This window comes from Schistocerca nitens, chromosome 1 (assembly GCF_023898315.1).
Source record: "Schistocerca nitens isolate TAMUIC-IGC-003100 chromosome 1, iqSchNite1.1, whole genome shotgun sequence".
NCBI lineage: Eukaryota > Metazoa > Arthropoda > Insecta > Orthoptera > Acrididae > Schistocerca > Schistocerca nitens.
This window is the reverse complement of record NC_064614.1, coordinates 737,542,238-737,562,251: the sequence shown is the minus strand read 5'-3', so window position 1 is coordinate 737,562,251 and position 20,014 is coordinate 737,542,238. Positions and strand designations below refer to the sequence as shown.

Here is a 20,014-nt window from a genome sequence, read left to right as displayed (position 1 = left end):
TGTAACTATTAAAAAAAAGCAAAATATACAAACTGAGTAGTCCATGTAAAACATAAGCAATACAAGGACAATGTTAGATCAGGAGTGCCGTGGTCCCGTGGTTAGCGTGAACAGCTGCAGAATGAGAGGTCCTTGGTTCAAGTCTTCCCTCGCGTGAAAATTTTACTTTCTTTATTTTCGCAAAGTTATGATCTGTCCGTTCGTTCATTGACGTCTCTGTTCACTGTAATACGTTTAGTGTCTGTGTTTTGCGACCGCGCCGCAAAACCGTGCGATTAGTAGACGAAAGGACGTGCCTCTCCAACGGGAACCGAAAACATTTGATCGCAAGGTCATAGGTCAACCGATTCCTGCACAGGAAAACACGTCTGATATATTCTATACGATACTGGTGACGGCATGTGCGTCACATGACAGGAATATGTTGTCGACCCACCTAACTTGTACACTTGGCGAATGGGTAAAAAGATTCTTCTACCTTGCCCGACTTAGGTTTTCTTGTCGATGTGATAATCACTCCCAAAAAAGTGATCGCATCACCTCCTTGATGTTGCCTATCTTCTCATGGACTACTCAGTTTGTATATTTTGCTTATTTTTTTCATAGTTCCATACAACTTCTTCCTGTTTTCTCCATTTATCTGTGTTCAGTTTTTCAAGGCCTATCCACTGTGCCACCTTATAACTAAATCTGAGGGGGGTACGATGGGGAGGTTCCCTTGTAAGTACTTTAATCGTTCAGGAAACTGACCATTCCTAATCGGAAAATTACAAATATCACTAAATACATGGCTAACATGTGGAACACAGTACTGTAATATTCTGTTAGGCACTCCATCATATCCATGAGAGTCCTTAGTCTTCAATGATTTAATTATTGACTTAATCTCACCCTTGTCTGTATCATAGAGGAGTATTTCAGACATCAATCTCGGAAAGGCATTTGCCACGGAAGTTATATGATTCCCTGTAAAACTAAATTTTTATTTAATTCACCAGCAATGCTCAGAAAATGATTGGTTAAATGCTGTACATATATCTGACTTATCAGTAACAGCAATATTTTTACTACGAACTGACTTTATATCGTCGACCTTGTGCTGCTGACCAGACACTTCCTTCACAACTGACCATATGGTTTTAATTTTATACTGCGAATTAGCTGTTCTATCTGCATACCACATACTCTTCGTAATAACATTTTTAAGCACCTTACAGTACTGTTTGTAATGGACTACTGTAGCCTGATTGTGACTACTTCTAACATTTTGATATAATTCCCGCTTTGTTCTACATGATATCCTTATCCCACTAGTCATCCACCCGGGATGCCTGTTACTGCTAGTACCCCGTTTAGTACGTTCCAAAGCGAAGCAACTCTCAAAGAGCATGAGAACTGTGTTAAGGGACGCATTGTATTTATCATCCATGTTCCCCTGAACCCTAGTTGGAAAATACGCCGTCTGCCTCAGGTCATATGAATGTAGGAAATCTACCAACATCCTTTTTCTTGAACGATCATGTACAAAATTTATGTAGAAGTCACCACATATAACTAATTTCTGGTTCCTCCCACAAAGTGAATCAAGAACCCTCTCTACCTTGAGCAGAAATGCTCTGAAGTCAGAGTTTGGGGACCTATATACAGGGTGTCCCAGCTATCTTGTCCACCCAAAATATCTCTGGAACAATAACAGCTATTGGAAAACGACTTTCACCGGTATCAATGTAGGGCTGGGGCCCATGAATGTACATATTTTGAAACATTCTAAAACGAAAGCATATGTGTTTTTTAACACAAACTTATGTTTTTTTAAATGGACCTCCTATATTTTTTCTTCAGCAATCCATAGCATGACAAAGCACATACACAATGGCGTTGATTGCATCGCAATATTCCCATTACATCCCGAGATATTGAGACGCGAATTTGACGCTTGAAACACCCGACATGCGCTGCTAGCGCACGTCCTGAGGCTCAGGCGTGAACCCCATGCTGCCCGTAATCGCGATGTGATTGACATGCGTAATCACACCTCCATACTTATCAAGAGGTACACTTCCCACTTGTCAATCACATCGCGATTACGGGCAGCATGGGGTTCACGCCTGAGCCTCAGGACGTGCGCTAGCAGCGCATGTCGGGTGTTTCAAGCGTCAAATTCGCGTCTCAATATCTCGGGATGTAATGGGAATATTGCGATGCAATCAACGCCATTGTGTATGTGCTTTGTCATGCTATGGATTGCTGAAGAAAAAATTTAGGAGGTCCATTTAAAAAAACATAAGTTTGTGTTAAAAAACACATATGCTTTCGTTTTAGAATGTTTCAAAATATGTACATTCATGGGCCCCAGCCCTACATTGATACCGGTGAAAGTCGTTTTCCAATAGCTGTTATTGTTCCAGAGATATTTTGGGTGGACAAGATAGCTGGGACACCCTGTATAACAACAATTAGAAGTTTATTTTCACTACATTCAACTGCCCCTGCACAACATTCATATATCTGTTCAATGCAGTCCCGTGATACGTCTATGGACTCAAATGGAATACTGCTTTTTACGTACATAGCAACTACTCCACCAAGCAAGGAACACCCTGTAAAACAGCCAGCTAATCTGTATCCTGGTACATTGATTACAGCCCACGCTGGGTCTCTGTCCATAGCATGTGAGGGATGTTGTGTCTGATGCTGCTGAATTAAAATTTTATGCCTACCCTTGTGCTTTGAGGTGAACCGGGTGGCTCAGGAGGAGAAGTCCTTGAGAATTGCATGAAACCTGTCAGAAGGTTGGTCGGGCAAACAAAAATTAAGACAATTGCGTAGGGTGTTCGCCAACGGCCTTACCGCAGTGGTAACAACGGTTGTCGTCAGATCACCAAAGTTAAGCATTGTCGTGCTTTGCTAGCACTTGGACGAATGACCGTCCGTGTCTGCCGAGCGCTGTTGGCGGGCAGGGTGCACTCAGCCTTTGTGAGGCCAATTGAGGAGCTACTTGACTCAAAAGTAGCGGCTCTGGTCACGAAAACTGACAACGGCCAGGAGAGGGGTGTGCTGACCACACGCCCCTCCATATTCGTATCAAGTGACGCCTGTCGGCTAAAGATGACACGGCGGTCGATCGGTCCCATTAGGCCTTTAGAGCTTTGTACGGACAGAGTTAGGGCGTTCATTTTAGATTTTTCGCTAGTGCAACGTTGAGGCTTCTTCGAGCCAGCAGGGACGTGAGTTGGACAGTGTTATGAGCACGGGAGCCAAGCGAGAGCGCGGAACCTTCAAAGGCGCCTGGCAGGGACGGTGGAGGGGCGCCGCTGGCCGCTGGCTGCTGGCACGTCGGGGCGCCTGGCGTCGCAGCCCGAGGACATAAAGTGTGGCGGCGCGCTCGGCCCCCTAGTCGACCGCCGGACACCACGCGACTCGACGCGACGCTGGACATGGCCGCGCTCATGGGTGAGTACTCGCCGCCTGACAGGTGCGGCGCTGTGCCTTCCGTGCTACGACGGCGCAAGCTCGCCTGGATAAAAGTGCAGGGCTCCATCCAGCGGAACACGTTACGCGAGTGTCGCAACAAAGTAATTAGTTTGTGTGGTTCAGTGGCCGGGTTCAAGTTTTTCAGCAGGACGACACTTCGGCGCGACTTGTGTGTTACTAATTTACCCCGGTTATGGAGAAATAAGGCTTACAGTTTAACGAGGAATCCGAACGACGTGCCGTTCCTGGTGACTCCTCGCATTCTTTAAGAGGTGAAGAGGAGAGATTAAACGTAGACTGAAAAGTTCCCTGGCCTGACCGAGATTTGATCCCGCGACTTCTCGGCTTTCAGGCCCGCGCATTTCTGTTTGAGTACTCATTTCTATTTGAAAATCCTCCAAGGCAGCGTTTAATCTTTTTGATAAATGAAATCGTTTTTGAGGTCCACTTTTATTGTGGAACCCCCGGTTTTGCTTCTGTAATGTATGTTTCATTGCAAAATTCTATGAATGAGAATATTTGCAATAAAACTGAGAATGTTATCAAGACAGTGATATCCTTTCTTTTTTCTCTTCAAGGTAACATCAACCTCCCTCCTTCTCCTCTCTCTCTCTCTCTTTCTCTCATAACCTGACCAGAAGTATTCAGGCACCTATATGTAATGCGGAACTCACCACCAGACGTCACGAGAGCGACACCCTCCAGTCCACAAGGAGGCGGTGAATACCGTGTTGTCAGTAGAGAAGCAGAAATAGCGGATAGCCCGGTCAGGAATAGATCCGTTGATGAAACTTCATACATCGAAATCTTTCCAAAAATGTATCGATATATAACGACGATATTTATGTGAGCAATATATCGAATATCGAAAAGACAAAACTGGGTGACCATATGTTTATTTTATATTTTTTCGCAAGTTTCGGTAAATATTTGAAATTATAATAGACATAAATTTAACTTTCACTGTCTGAAGGAGTCATACTACTTTCTGGACTATCATCTTGTCATCTTGTCCAGTCTTTCTCTCTGACTGTGTGGCACAGTAGAAGTTGTCCGATTGCACTGAGAGGTGGCTATGTGAATGGAAAACGACATGTCCGAAGTGAAGAAATAACATGCCAGTTTCGTAAAAAACTATTTTTAACGCAACTAGTGTGCTATTTCTTTACATCGGCATTCTTCAAAAACATAATTGCTGAAAAATGGTTCAAATGGCTCTGAGCACTATGGGACTTAACTTCTGAGGTCTTCAGTCCCATAGAACTTAGAACTACTTAAACCTAACTGACCTAAGGACATCAAACACATCCATGCCCGAGGCAGGATTCGAACCTGCGACCGTAGCGTCGCGCGGTTCCAGACTGTAGCGCCTAGAACCGCTCGGCCACCAATTGCTGAAAATGATGAACAAAAATCTTAAAGACAAGATTAGTCTTAGCGGTGGACGAAGACGTGTGAGGAGAAATGCCGATGCAATCGACATTCGGCACTAGCAACAGAAACTGCAGCGTTTAACTTCACCACATAATTTTGACACTGCAACTGCTAAGTCGCTGGCGTTGGCACACATGAAAGAACAGGGAAGTCGACATGAAGTGTTGCGGGCAAATTCGATATGTGACAACACTGGACGACGGACCTATCGGACAACTTTTATTGTGCCACTTACTGCAGTTGCCATTGTTATCACCGCCAAACGTGAACATGCATCGTTTTCCTTTCAGTTCTTGCTCTAAGGGGCACAAGCAGGCTTCTAGCTTGTTGAGGTACAGAGTGTCTAATAATAAATCAAGACTTAAATGTACAGCTTTAAAATCGGCAGTATATTTACAATGTGCAGCCGATATTTTTATAGCCCTGTACGTCGATACTTTTCCCGTCGATTTATCAGCAGTCCTAATCCGGAGAGCTCAGTGATTTTCAAAGTGCACTGTGGATAGGATGTCACCCGAATACCAGATGTGACTGCGACATTTTAACCTTTCTAAAGCCGGCATAGGCGACTGTGGGTGATGTGATTATGAAGTGGAAATTGCGAAGGAACTACCACAGATAAATTGATAGCATTTAGACTTCATGTACTGACGGAAGGTGATTCAAAAAAATCGCATGCAAATCAGCGGAAGGAGGCACTCGTGAGTTCCAAAGTGTTACCAACCGTACAGTTAGGACAATAATCCTGGGAAGGTAGTTAAAAAGAGCGTACAACAATGGTGGAACAGTCCCTCATAAGCCACACACACTTTTGTAGTCGACGCTAAGCGACGTTTCATGTCGTGTAAAGAGCGACGTCACCGGTCAGTGGGTGATTGGAAATGAGTGGTTCGGAACGACGGATCACGCTATCTCCTCTGGCAAACCGATGGAAGTGGTCGGATATGGCGAATGTCAGGAGAACTTTACCTTCCAAAATCTGTAGTGCCAACAGTGAAGCAGAGGACGTTGTGTTACGGTATGAGAGTGTACTTCGTGCCTATGATTTGCTACCTTTATTGCGCTTAAGAAAATGGTAAGTGCGGAAGAATATGAACACATTTTACAATATTGTGTATTGTGTACAATAGAGGAACAGTTCAAACATTGTGATTGTATCAGCATGACAACGCACTCTGTCATAAAACAGTATCTGTGAGGCAGTAGTTTGTGGATAATAACATTCCTGACAAGTACTATTCTACCCATAGTTCCGGCGTGAACCCAATGCAGCACCATTGGGATGAGTTAGAACGTCTAATGCTCCAGATACCAGAGTCCAACGTGAGTGCCTTCTCTGGTTTCGGCTCTTGAGAAGAATGTGCTGCCATTGCTCCAGAGATAGCAGACACCTCGCTGAAAGTGTCTCCGGCAGTGTTTAAGCCGTCTTAAAGGCGAAAGGTGGACTCCTATACAAAGCTACAAAGAACGTCGGATGTCGACAATACACTTTAACGGCGAATCAGATTACTCGTCCCATGAATTGTTGTGTCAAACGGAGGAATTCAGTTGTTTTCAGTATTCTATAACTATACGCTCATTCGAACGTACTTAGCGCTGTAGGAAGGAAGAAACTTTTGAGTAGAACTATCAGTAGTCATCTTAATCTGTACTGTTTATCGCCGCTATCCTAACAATCAGCGATAATATCTGAGCCAGACATTCAAGACCATTCAAGACTATCAGTGAAGTGTTAATCTCTGTCTTAATAAAAAAAGCACTCCGTCTGCAGGCCACAAGTGGCCCATCGGGACCATCCGACCGCCGTGTCATCCTCAACTGAGGATGCGGATAGGAGGGACGTGTGGTCAGCACTCCGGTCTCCCGGTCGTTATGATGGTTTTCTTTGACCGATCTGTTTTAATAGCTTCACTAGAAACAAAATTTTCTTGTCAAATTTTAGTCAGAGTAATTTAGTCTACTGTAATGTACACTTTTCATCAGTTCGTAAGGCTTGGTAATAGCTTTTCCTCTGATAAATACACTCAGTGCTTTAGTTTGGTGGCCGGCCGAAATGGCCGTGCGGTTAAAGGCGCTACAGTCTGGAACCGCGAGACCGCTACGGTCGCAGGTTCGAATCCTGCCTCGGGCATGGATGTTTGTGATGTCCTTAGGTTAGTTAGGTTTAACTAGTTCTAAGTTCTAGGGGACTAATGACCTCAGCAGTTGAGTCCCATAGTGCTCAGAGCCATTTGAACCATTTTTTTAGTTTGGTTACCGTAATTCGTCGTAATAATTTTGGTCAGGGATGTATGTTGCATTTATAATAACTTTCAGTTAAATAAAGTTGCAGTTGCAATATTCAAGCAAATATTGTTTCTCCATTAATTATAGCAAATAATACTCTTTTCAGGCATGGGAATTAAATGACACTCATAAATCAGTAGATCTGTTTTCAATAAAAACACGTGAACACTATTTATATGTTGTGTTCTGTGCATGCACTTGGCCTCATAATAAAGTGCTATGGAATGTCAACTATTAAAAGCCGAGAAACATATATCAGTACAATCATCATAAGTCGTGTTCACTCATGAGCTTGTGCTTCCATGAACAAAACGTCTCCATCTTGGATGGTTGCCCTCTCGGCTTCTGCTGAAGAGGTAGACTAGAGATCCTGATTTGATCTATGCACCTGCTTTCTGTTCTTCCGCTCGACTCTCGATTTTTCCTCGATTTTTCTCAATCTCTTCTCCCAATATGACCAAAGTACTGGGAGCTTTTTGATTGTCACGAGAAGAAAGGCGCCTTGAGATACTGTGTTGCTCAATAATGGATGTATTAGTTCTCCTTTCGGTCCATTTTGTGCGCTGCAAGGCTCAAATGCGTTAATCCGCTGCTTGTCTCTTGCCTTAACTGTCCATGTTTCGCAGCCGTAAAAGAAGATGGGAAGCATGAGTGTCTGTACAATGTAAGACTCAAAATGAGACTAAGTACAATTTTAGAATCATACATCATGTACAGTAGTGGTTCATTTTTCATGTTATCGCATGACAATCGCCGCATGAGATTTGGTGTCACTTCTGCTTCTTCATACTGTTGATGACTGTCGACCAGATGTTATTCGTATCTGGTGACGTGTGATGTTGAAGCCTCGTAAACTTTAGCCACCCGTTATCCCAAGGTCTCTGCCGGCGTACATGAAACAAATAACACAAATGGTTTGTAAAACGTATTAATAAAATAAAAGTAGTACACTCATAAACCAGAAATGTTCCAGGATGAGTTTTTCACTCTGCAGCGGAATGTGCGCTGATATGAAACTTTCTGGCACATTAAAACTGTGTGCCGGACCGAGACTCGAACTCGGGACCATTTCCTTTCGCAGGCAAGTCCCGAGTTCGAGTTTCGGTCCGGCACACAGTTTTAATCTGCCAGGAAGTTTCAACCGGAAATGTTAATAACGATTTGTACCATAATATCACAGTAGACATGCACTTTTTTCTTTTTTTTCGGAAGTCAAGGCTTACGGGAAAAAATAGCAAATACTTTTCTTCAAAACTTTCTGGAGAATGTCTTGAACACTTGATTTAAAGATGTTGCTCTATTGCGATTTGTGTCGCGACAACGCTGAAGTACCATAGCTGAAGGTCCATTGCTAACAACTGACAACAAAATTAGGCTACGAAGCCGAAAGGATCAGTATGGAAGGAAGAGTATGGCATAAACCAGTTAAAAATATGGTCCATTTGTTTGGAACATGGTAATTTTCGCCTTGTAAAACGTCCCCGTGGTGCCGATCCCTCCAAGTTCTGTTCAGTTTCAAGTGTTTAAAAGAAGGAACAGTTACATCTGATGCCACAGTCCCACTTGTAGATCATTACGTCTGAAGTTCAAGATTCTGAAACGCTCTTCCATGTGAACAGTTTTGTAACAGACAGTATCTTGTGGAATGAGGTGTACTTGTCGGTGGAACGCGCTCTGCTTGCTTACAATCGGGAACGTTCTTTTTCTAAAGTTATCAGTGACTCTTTGATCTGATTTGCGGTTCTGCATCAAGATTTGTGCACTTCTGTTTGTGCAAAGCATACCTGATAGTAATGAGGGTTTGCAGTTAACGTTTTTCACGCCCTTTACATTGCGACAAATATAAAAGTATTCAACTGGCATTCTTTAATTCATTTATGTATTTATCATGTTCCGTGGGACCAAAAGACTGATAGCTGTTTGCTTGCAGAACGAGTCAATATCTACTTTACAGAACGCTTACTAGAAAATTTATGTATAAACCTAAGGAATTAATAAAATACGAAAAATTGATTTCTGAGAGAGAATACTTAAAAATGCAAGGACTAGCTGTACAGAATAAGAAAACTTTCAACTTGTAGTGGAAGCCTACTGAAAATGAAAGTATAAGTTTACTGTTACCAGTCACAATTTATTTTCACTAGGCGTTTAGGATCAGCAAAACCGTGGACCATGGACTAAAATAGTGTTTCGTGCAGAGGTTACCCAGAAGTCGCATACACAAAACGTACATGTCATATTAATTGACATTAATGAACTTGATATTCATACGTTTAAACGTCTGAACAACATATTGTTGTTGTAGTGGTCTTCAGTCCTGAGACTGGTTTGATGCAGCTCTCCATGCTACTCTACCCTGTGCAAGCTTCTTCATCTCCCAGTAACTACTGCAACCTACATCCTTCTGAATCTGCTTGGTGTATTCATCTCTCGGTCTCCCTCTACGATTTTTACCCTCCACGCTGCCCTCCAATACTAAATTGGTGATCCCTTGATGCCTCAGAACACGTCCTACCAACAGATCCCTTCTTCTAGTCAAGTAGTGCCACAAACTTCTCTTCTCCCCAATCCTATTCAGCACGTCCTCATTAGTTATGTGATCTACCCATCTAATCTTCAGCATTCTTCTGTAGCACCACATTTAGAAAGCTTCCATTCTCTTCTTGTCTAAACTAGTTATCGTCCATGTATCACTTCCATACATGGCTACACTCCATACAAATACTTTCAGAAACGACTTCCTAACACTTAAATCAATACTCGATGTTAACAAATTTATCTTCTTCAGAAATGCTTACCTTCCCATTGCCAGTCTACATTTTATATCCTCTCTACTTCGACCATCATCAGTTATTTTTCTCCCCAAATAGCAAAACTCCTTTACTACTTTAAGTGTCTCATTTCCTAATCTAATACCCTCAACATCACCCGACTTAATTCGACTACATTCCATTATCCTCGTTTTGCTTTTGTTGATGTTCATCTTATATCCTCCCTTCAAGACACCATCCATTCCGTTCAACTGCTCTTCCAAGTCCTTTGCTGTCTCTGACAGAATTACAATGTCATCGGTGAACCTCAAAGTTTTTATTTCTTCTCCATGGATTTTAATACCTACTCCGAATTTTTCTTTTGTTTCCTTCACTGCTTGCTCAATATACAGTTTGAATAACATCGGAGAGAGGCTACAACCCTGTCTCACTCCCTTTCCAACCACTGCTTCCCTTTCATGCCCCTCAACTCTTATAACTACCATTTGGTTTCTATACAAATTGTAAATAGCCTTTCGCTCCCTATATTTTACCCCTGCCACCTTCAGAATTTGAAAGAGAGTATTCCAGTCAACATTGTCAAAAGCTTTCTCTACATCTACAAATGCTAGAAACGTAAGTTTGCCTTTCCTTAATCTAGCTTCTAAGATAAGCCGTAGGGTCAGTATTGCCTCACGTGTTCCAATATTTCTACGGAATCCAAACTGATCTTCCCCCTGTCTCATACATCTTGCTCACCAGATGGTAGAGTTTTGTCAGGACTGGCTCTCCCAAGGCCGTCAGTAGTTCTAATGGAATGTTGTCTACTTGCGAGGCCTTGTTTCGACTCAGGTCTTTCAGTGCTCTGTCAAACTCTTCACGCAGTATCATATCTCCCATTTCATCTTCATCTACATCCTCTTCCATTTCCATAATATTGTCCTCAAGTACATTGTCCTTGTAGAGACCCTCTATATACTCATTCCACCTTTCTGCTTTCCCTTCTTTGCTTAGAACTGGGTTTCCATCTGAGCTCTTGATATTCATGCAAGTGGTTCTCTTTTCTCCAAAGGTCTCTTCAGTTTTCCTGTAGGCAGTATCTATCCTACCCCTAGTGAGATAAGCCTCTACATCCTTACATTTATCCTCTAGCCATCCCTGCTTAGCCATTTTGCACTTCCTGTCGATCTCATTTTTGAGACGTTTGTATTCCTTTTTGCCTGCTTCATTTACTGCATTTTTATATTTTCTCCTTTCATCAATTAAATTCAATATTTCTTCTGTTACCAAATGATTTCTTCTAGCCCTCGTCTTTTTACCTACTTGATCCTCTGCTGCCTTCACTACTTCATCACTCAAAGCTACCCATTCTTCTTCTACTGTATTTCTTTCCCCCATTCCTGCCATTTGTTCCCTTACACTCTCCCTGAAACTCTGTACAACGTCTGGTTTTTTCAGTTTATCCAGGTCCCATCTCCTTAAATTCCCACCTTTTTGCAGTTTCTTCAGTTTTAATCTACAGTTCATAACCAATAGATTGTGGTCAGAGTCCACATCTGCCCCTGGAAATGTCTTACAATTTAAAACCTGGTTCCTAAATCTCTGTCTTACCATTATATAATCTATCTGATACCTTTTAGTATCTCCAGGGTTCTTCCATGTATACAACCTTCTTTCATGATTCTTGAACCAAGTGTTGGCTATGATTAAGTTATGCTCTGCACAGAATTCTACCATGCGGCTTCCTCTTTCATTTCTTACCCCCAATCCATATTCACCTACTACGTTTCCTTCTCTCCCTTTTCCTACTACTGAATTCCAGTCACCCATGACTATTAAATTTTTGTCTCCCTTCTGTACCTGAATAATTTCTTTTATTTCATCATACATTTCTTCAATTTCTTCATCATCTGCAGAGTTAGTTGGCATATAAACTTGCACTACTGTAGTAGGCGTGGGCTTCGTGTCTATCTTGGCCACAATAATGCGTTCACTATGCTGTTTGTAGTAGGTTACCCGCATTCCTATTTTTTTTATTCATTATTAAACCTACTCCTGCATTACCCCTATTTGACTTTGTATTTATAATCCTGTAGTCGCCTGACCAAAAGTCTTGTTCCTCCTGCCACCGAACTTCACTAATTCCCACTATATCTAACTTTAACCTATCCATTTCCCTTTTTAAATTTTCTAACCTACCTGCCCGATTAAGGGATCTGACATTCCACGCTCCGATCCGTAGAACGCCAGTTTTCTTTTTCCTGATAACGAAGTCCTCTTGAGTAGTCCCCGCCCGGAGATCCGAATGGGGGACTATTTTACCTCCGAAATATTTTACCCAAGAGGACGCCATCATCATTTAACCATACAGTAAAGCTTCATGCCCTCAGGAAAAATTACGGCTGTAGTTTCCCCTTGCTTTCAGCCGTTCGCAGTACCACAACAGCAAGGCCGTTTTGGTTAATGTTACAAGGCCAGATCAGTCAATCATCCAGACTGTTGCCCCTGCAACTACTGAAAAGGCTGCTGCCCCTCTTGAGGAACCACGCGTTTGTCTGGCCTCTCAACAGATACCACTCCGTTGTGGTTGCACCTACGGTACGGCTATCTGTATCGCTGAGGCACGCAAGCCTCCCCACCAACGGCAAGGTCCATGGTTCATGGGGGAAATAAATAAATATTGACAGTAAACTTGTAGTTTCAGTCGATGTCAATAAAAATCACATTGGAGCCTAATCTAAAGAGATCACATTTAAAGTTATTGAAAATGAAACCTGCTGAACAGTGCAGACCTTTCAGTAAAATGCTTAAGGAAACGCTATCCAGGTGCAAGTCGTTTTTGCATCTAGTGTTAATTGAATGAACGCTGTAGCTGCTTCTAAATGAGACAATACTGTCAACAACAAATCCAGTAATGGAGCATATGTACAGGTATGGCAGTGTTAGAAACATAAGACAGCTGAACAACGGCCTACACGAAGCTGTCAAACTGACATCTCAGAGAACACGATCTCTACGCATCTGTTCTAGTCCGTCGAAGAATCCAGATCGGTATTTTCGAAGATTATAGAATACTCGAGCATGCCATCTCACTGTAAATTTACTACACTGTCTTCTATAAATACAATGGCACCCGTTTGAAAAGCACGCTCTGAGGATTCATAACGAGATCTTAATTTTTTATTGGAGGTCAGTCAGGAATAAAACTTAACGGAATGAAAATAGATATGTTGCGATATGCAGATGATATCGCCATAATTACAGAAAGGAAAGAAGATTTAGAAGCCGCACTCAATGAAATGGAAAACACCTTAAAAGAACAGTATGGAATGAAAATAAATAAGAAAAAGACTAAAGTGATGGTGAGTGGCGCCCTGAACTACAATGAACCCATACGAATAACAATAAAGGGAGAGAAACTAGGGCAGGTTACAGAATTTAACTACTTAGGTAGCAAAATAACAGCAGATGGAAGGAGCAAAAGTGACATTAAAAACAGAATACAACTTGCCAAAATAGCATTCAATGGAAAAAGAAACTTACTGACGAGTAGAAATGTTAGTTTAGACGTAAGAAAGAGAGTCATGAAAACCTATGTGTGGAGTACAGCCCTTTACGGATGTGAAACTTGGACTAGTGGAAAAGAAGAAAAGAGAAGATTAGAGGCATTCGAAATGTGGTGCTACCGGAGAATGGAAAAAATCAGCTGGCGAGACAAGGCTACAAACGAAGATGTCCTCAGAAGAGTGAAAGAAAACAGATCTCTTTGGCGAAATATACAGAAAAGAAGAATAACCTTCATAGGTCACATTTTACGGCATAACAATTTCATTAAGAGAATATTAGAAGGAATCATTGAAGGAAGAACTCGCCGAGGACGACCTAGATTAAGCTACATTCAACAAGTAATAAATGACATCGGGTGCCAGACCTATGCAGATATGAAGAAGAAAGTTGACAAAAGAACGGAATGGCGTGCTGCTGCCAACCAACCTGTGGGTTGATAACCGAAGAAGAAGAGTCAGATGTGTTCTAACCGTCTGTACAGGGTTGGGGGCCTTGTGTTTCCACTTTCGAGGACAGTCTTATTATCAAACAAGCACATATCCCCGCGACTACGGATCACTTTGCTATCGGTCACTTCCTTCACACGAATCCGTTAACAGTCGTCTATAAACTCCGATCCTTCATAAAATGTGTGTAGCAAAATTAATGACTTTTCTAAAGGTAAATACGTCGGATAACCTAGAAAGTTTCACAGAGTTCTGTTCGTTCTATTCGACTAAACGTCTACTGAGATGTCACAGGGAGTGCTTCCAAATCAGGCTATCGATTAAATAAATAATTACAGTAAAAGAGATTCGGCACTAATATCGGGCGCTTGCGATTACTTTAAATCTGATCTCCTCCCCCCACCAACTGCCACTACTCCACTCTTTGCGAAGTTGGTGGCGTCTTAGCAACACAGCATATTTTCTCCAGATTCTAAGCCACACATGTACTACGTCCTGTTGCAGTTTCGGTGTTACCGACTTCTCTTCGCATCAGTGTTTTCCATATAGTCCTTTCCTCGCTGATTTTGCGGAGAACATCCTCATTCTTTACCTTACCTGTCCACCTAATTTTCAACATTATTCTGTCGAATTACATCTCAAATGCTTCGATTCTCTTCTGTTCCGGTTTTCCCACAGTTCATGTTTCACTACTATACAATGCTGTACTCCAAACGCACAATATCAGAAATTTCTTTCTCAAATTAAGACCTATGTTTGTGCTAGTAGACCTCTCTTGGCCAGGAAAATCCTTTTTGCCAACGTTAGTCTGTTGTTTATGGCCTCCTTGCTCCGTCCATCACGCGTTGTTTTCCTGCCTAGGCAGCAGAATTTTTTAACTTTTCTACTTCGTGAAATGAACTAGCCTGCCCAGAATCCCGACCTGAACCCAATGAAACACCTTTGGGATGAGTTAGAACGTCAGCTCCGCTCCAGATGCTAAGTTTCTCACTGTTCTCAATTCTGCTACAGGTAATTATTCGCGTCTTTCTTCCATTTACTCTCAATCCATGTTCTGCACCTATTAGACTGTTCATTCCATTCAACGGGTCCTGTAATTGTTCTTCACCCTTCACTCAGGATAGCAGTGTCTTCAGTGAATCTTGTCAATTATATCCTTTCATCCTAACTTTTAATCCTATTCTTGAATCTTTCTTTTATTTCTTTCATTAAGTCTTCGATGTATAGATTGAACAGTACGGACGAAAGACTACATCTTTGTCTTACACCCTTTTTAATCCGAGCACTTCGTTCTTGGTCTTCCATTCTTATTGTTCCCTCTTGGTTCTTGTACATATTGCTATTACCAGTTTTTCCCTATAGCCTACCACTATTTTTCTCAGAATTTCGAACATCTAGCACCATTTCACATTGTCGAACGCTTGTTCTAGGTCGACTAATTCTATGAGAGGTCTTGATTTTTCTTCAGTTTTGCTTTCAGTACAAGCGCGACGTCAGAACTGCCTCTCTCTCCTAAGCCAAACTCATCGACAGCTAAGAGATCTTCAATTTTCTTTTCCATTCTTCTGTATATTATTCTCGTCAGCAAATTGCTTGCATGAGCTGTTAAGCAGATTGTGCGATGATTCTCACACTTGTCGGCTCTTGCTATCTTCGAAACTGTGTGGATGATGTTTTTCTGAAAGTCTGATGGTCTGAACAATAACATTCCTAAAATTAACTGGCCATACCAGAATCCCGATCTGAACCCAATGAAACACCTTTGGGATGAGTTAGAACGTCAGCTTCGCTCCAGACCTCACTATCCAACATCAGTAACTTCTCAACATTTCGGCTCCTTCAGACACGTAGACACATCGTTGAAAAGCCGTCATACAGATGAAGGGTCGAGACACCGAATGTAATGTTCAATGACACATGTCGTGTTACTTTTGATCATACAGTGTACATGCACCAAGTTTTGGCTGAAATTGCTCTGGGTGTTGGATAGTTGACCATTACATGTCACCCTTCCAACTGCGATCCCCAACTATGGGTAAAATGTCATCGGGTGTGTTTTCAGTCGGTCCAGCAATCTCACAGGCTAGGTTTTCGGCACCAGTTGGTTCATTTTCAATTATTTTCACGTAGAATCTTCATAATAGGTCACTCCACTCCTACAGGAGGAGAAGGACGGGTCTTACCCTAACAGCAGATTTTCCAGATAGTACGTTATCCAGTGTGTATCATAATTAATAGCGAGAAATGAAACGACTGAAATTATATGACAACAGAAACAAAAACGTTCTAGTAAACATTGGTCCGTAAACGAGCTTTTTGCAAGATGCACGGTTCAGTCACATAAATGTGCAGCCGCCTACGTTCGACGTCAACGTGCAGTAATCACTCACAGACGGTAGGTGGCAGCAATAGCAGTGGAGGGGAATATAAAACATGTCAGTGGGTGCGTAAAACAGTGCAGCCATCACCGTAATGCGGAAACAAAGTGATATATGACGTTCACAGCCGGCCGCGGTGGTCTCGCGGTTCTAGGCGCTCAGTCCGGAACCGCATGACTGCTACGGTCGCAGGTTCGAATCCTGCCTCGGGCATGGATGTGTGTGATGTCCTTAGGTTAGTTAGGTTTAAGTAGTTCTAAGTTCTAGGGGACTGATGACCACAGATGTTAAGTCCCATAGTGCTCAGAGCCATTTGAACCATTTGACGTTCAGAAGAGCGTGATCATAGGATTTCGGACCAAGGGTGGAAGCATTTCAGAAACGGATAAGTTTTTAAACTGTTCGCATGCTGCCGTTGTTAAAGGATTCCGTGCATGACAAAATGGCGCTATCCAAATCCGGCAGCGAGGCAACTGTTGCATCCAACAGACCATAGATGAGAGGGGTGAATGTCGGATGCAGGGATGTGTACGAGCCAATAGACGAGAAACTGTTGAGTAACTGACCAACCAGATGAAGCAAGGGGCTACCAACAGTGTCTTCTGAACGACCGTTCAGCGAATGATGCTTGGTATGGGACTTTGCAGCATTCTCATGGTCTGAGTGGCGACAGGTAGGTTTTTCAGATGAATCACATTTTATAATCCATCGGCGTAAAACGTCTGAAAGCAAACACCCGGCAACATTTGTCAGAAGTGTCCATACTGGAGGAGGGAGCGTCATAGTCTGGGGAATGCTTTCGTGGCATTCGCTGGGTGATGCCTTGATTCTGGAATGCGCACTGTATCAACACAAATATCTATCTATCCTCGGGAACTATTCCACCCCCACATGCAAGTTGTTTTTTTCTTGGCACGATGGCATCTTCCAGCAGGACAATGGAACGTGTCGCACAGCCTGCAGTGTGCGTGTGTGGTTCGAAGAGCACCAGGATAAGTTTATCGTACTCCTCTGGCTACCTGACTCCCCGGATTTAAATCCAATCGAGAATCTGTGAGACCACCTTGATCGCGCCATTGGTTCTCAACTGAGAAACCTAGGGCAGCATGCCACAGCACTGCAGTTAGCATGGCTCCAGGCCTTCCAGAGCCTCATTATCTCTCTTCCTGCACGTGTGTGCTTTAAAAGGTAGTTATTCAGTTTTTCAACAGGTGGTCACATTAATTTAAATGGACCACGTTATTGGAAATATATGGTTATGAACCGTCAGTGGCTTTAGTATGAAACATTGTTCCAGTTAGCACAAATGCATTTGAAACGTAAACTTTACGATCAAACGGAAGTTTGTCTGGGCTCAAATTTCGCCTTATGGCCTTTAGCTGAGGAATGGTGCTGATGCAAGGCGACATCCAATGGGACGGTATGGTCCAAGATGGATAGGGGGCTGTACCTCGATATCACCTGACCGCACTCCTACGGAGTCTTCCGTCCTGACAAGACTATAATCGCTGTATCGACGGGAGCTTTGTGTACTTGGATTGTGAGAAGACCACAGACAGAAAAACCCAGAGGTTCGATAATCTTAGAGGTCAGTGTGCCGGCCCTGATCGACGTGTCCATCATGGACCATAATGCGCCTCAGATGTCGTTTTACAACGACAAAATGTAGCGATGCCCCATCACTCATCTATTACCTTCGCCGACGATGGGCCAGTGATAAAATCTGAGTCCATTAAAAAAAAAAAACACTGTGTTCTGTCTTACGGCAGGTCTTGTCACGGGGGAAGCCTCGTCACAGAAGTCCACCGCATGAGCGTCTAGGGAAGTGATTCCAGTGGTGGTTTCCCGTTGCCTTCCACTGGTGATGATGAAATGATAATGAGAACAACGCCACACCCAGTTCGTAAGGGGAGAAAATCTCCGACCCAGGCGGAAATCGAACCCGCACCCCTTGGCGTGACAGACCACGCGCTGACCACTCAGCTAGCGGGGCGGACTGAGTCCATTAAGATGAGGGCTTAATTGAAAAGTTTGCATTTCTAGTACATTTGTTCTAAGTAGGTCAATATTTCACACCGAAGTCGGTGGCGGCTCATAACTAAATACTCTCAAATATCACCCATCTTTACTGCAAACTTTTTCATTCTGTTACCTAATACCTTCACTCTTATTAGTTTTCGCTAGTAATTATGACACATCCTTTAGACGTTTTTATAGTCGGTTAGGACAGTTTGCAATTGGAAAAATACTCGGCAGTCAATATACGGTACCTGTTCCCGCTACTAACTATCGGAGAAATAAACCAACTCAGGATCGTACAGAAAAGAAAACCGCCCAGATGTTTCCACGCCAATTCAGGAGCGTCTAAACATTACTTCAGCAGATCTTTGTAGTGCATTACGATGGATAACTGACTGGTCGACTCTGCCCTGAATCGATCGTGTAGAGATGGCGTGTAATGTCCCCTTGGACGAATCGAGTGAGCTCGGTGTGGGAGGAGGCCTGGGCATGCCGCTGTCGTCGGCGCGCCCCGTTAAGTCCGACTGCTGACGCAGCTCGTCAGTATTCTGAGCCAGTGTCGCGCCCCACTCAACCCGCATTCGGGTCTCCGTTGTCCAGCGTGCCGCGTCGGCCTCCAGCTGACACACTGAGCACAACTTTACGGGAGTCACTCGCCGTCGTCCTGCCGCGTAATGTTACATGCTCAAATGTCTGCAGTTACGCATAAAGTCTCATCCTTATGGACCATGAATGTGCAACGACAAGCACAGACAAGTAGAGAGGCAGAAAGGAAGGATGATTAAAAAAAGAAAACAGACGCCAATTGAAGAACGAAACATGAATTTCTAAGTGACAAATTTCAGATTTTGCAGGAGAATTAGAAAATAACATACATAAGTGATTTTTGTTAAAAAAAATTGACAAGGTATTCTGATACCACATGATTATGCTGTTCACGGCACAACCGGGTAATATAAGCAGAGGAATTAAAAACTAAGTACTTTATTAAGAACGTTCTAAGTGCCGTATTGGGAAACTGAGTGGTAATGGGTGGCCATATGAAAGTGTTTACAAGTTGATAGCGATCAACCGCTGCTAATACTGCAATTTACGCAGAGGTGATAAAAACCACGGGATACTGATATGTACATAGAGAAATGGCGGTAGTATCGCGTATACGAGGTGTAGAAAGGCGATGCATAGGCGGTTTTGTCATTTGAAAACGTTTCCGATGTGATTATGACGGCACGACGTGAATTAACACACTCTGAACACGGAATGGTAGTTACAGCTAGAAGCATGGGACGCTCAGTTTCGGAAATCGGTAGGGAATTCAATATTCCGAGGTCTACAGTGTCAAGACTGTCCCGAGAATACCAAATTTCAGGTATTACTCCTCACCATAGACAACGCTGTTGCGACCAGCCTTCACTTACCGACCGAGAGCAGCGGCGTTTGCGTAGAGTTGTCAGCGCTAACAAACAAACCACGCTGCGTGAAATAACCGCAGAAAGCAATTTGAGACGTGCGACGAACGTATCCGTTAGGACACTGTAGCGAAATTTGGAGTTAATGGGCTGTGGCAGCAGGCGACCGACGCGACTGCCTTTCCCAACAGCAATACATCGTCAGCAGCGCCTCTCCGGGCTCGTGAGCATAGCGGTTGGACACTAGACGA

General features: G+C 43.0%; 1 protein-coding gene across 1 annotated transcript in view; it reads left to right on the top strand.

Annotated features, from left to right (window-relative positions):
- Window positions 1–3,437: 3,437 nt before the first annotated feature.
- Window positions 3,438–20,014, top strand: part of LOC126197817 (uncharacterized) — a 195,936-nt gene continuing 179,359 nt past the window's right edge. The window contains exon 1 of the mRNA XM_049934671.1: window positions 3,438–3,582. Within this exon, the coding sequence (XP_049790628.1) occupies window positions 3,438–3,582 (145 nt within the window). The remainder of the gene's footprint in view (window positions 3,583–20,014) is intronic.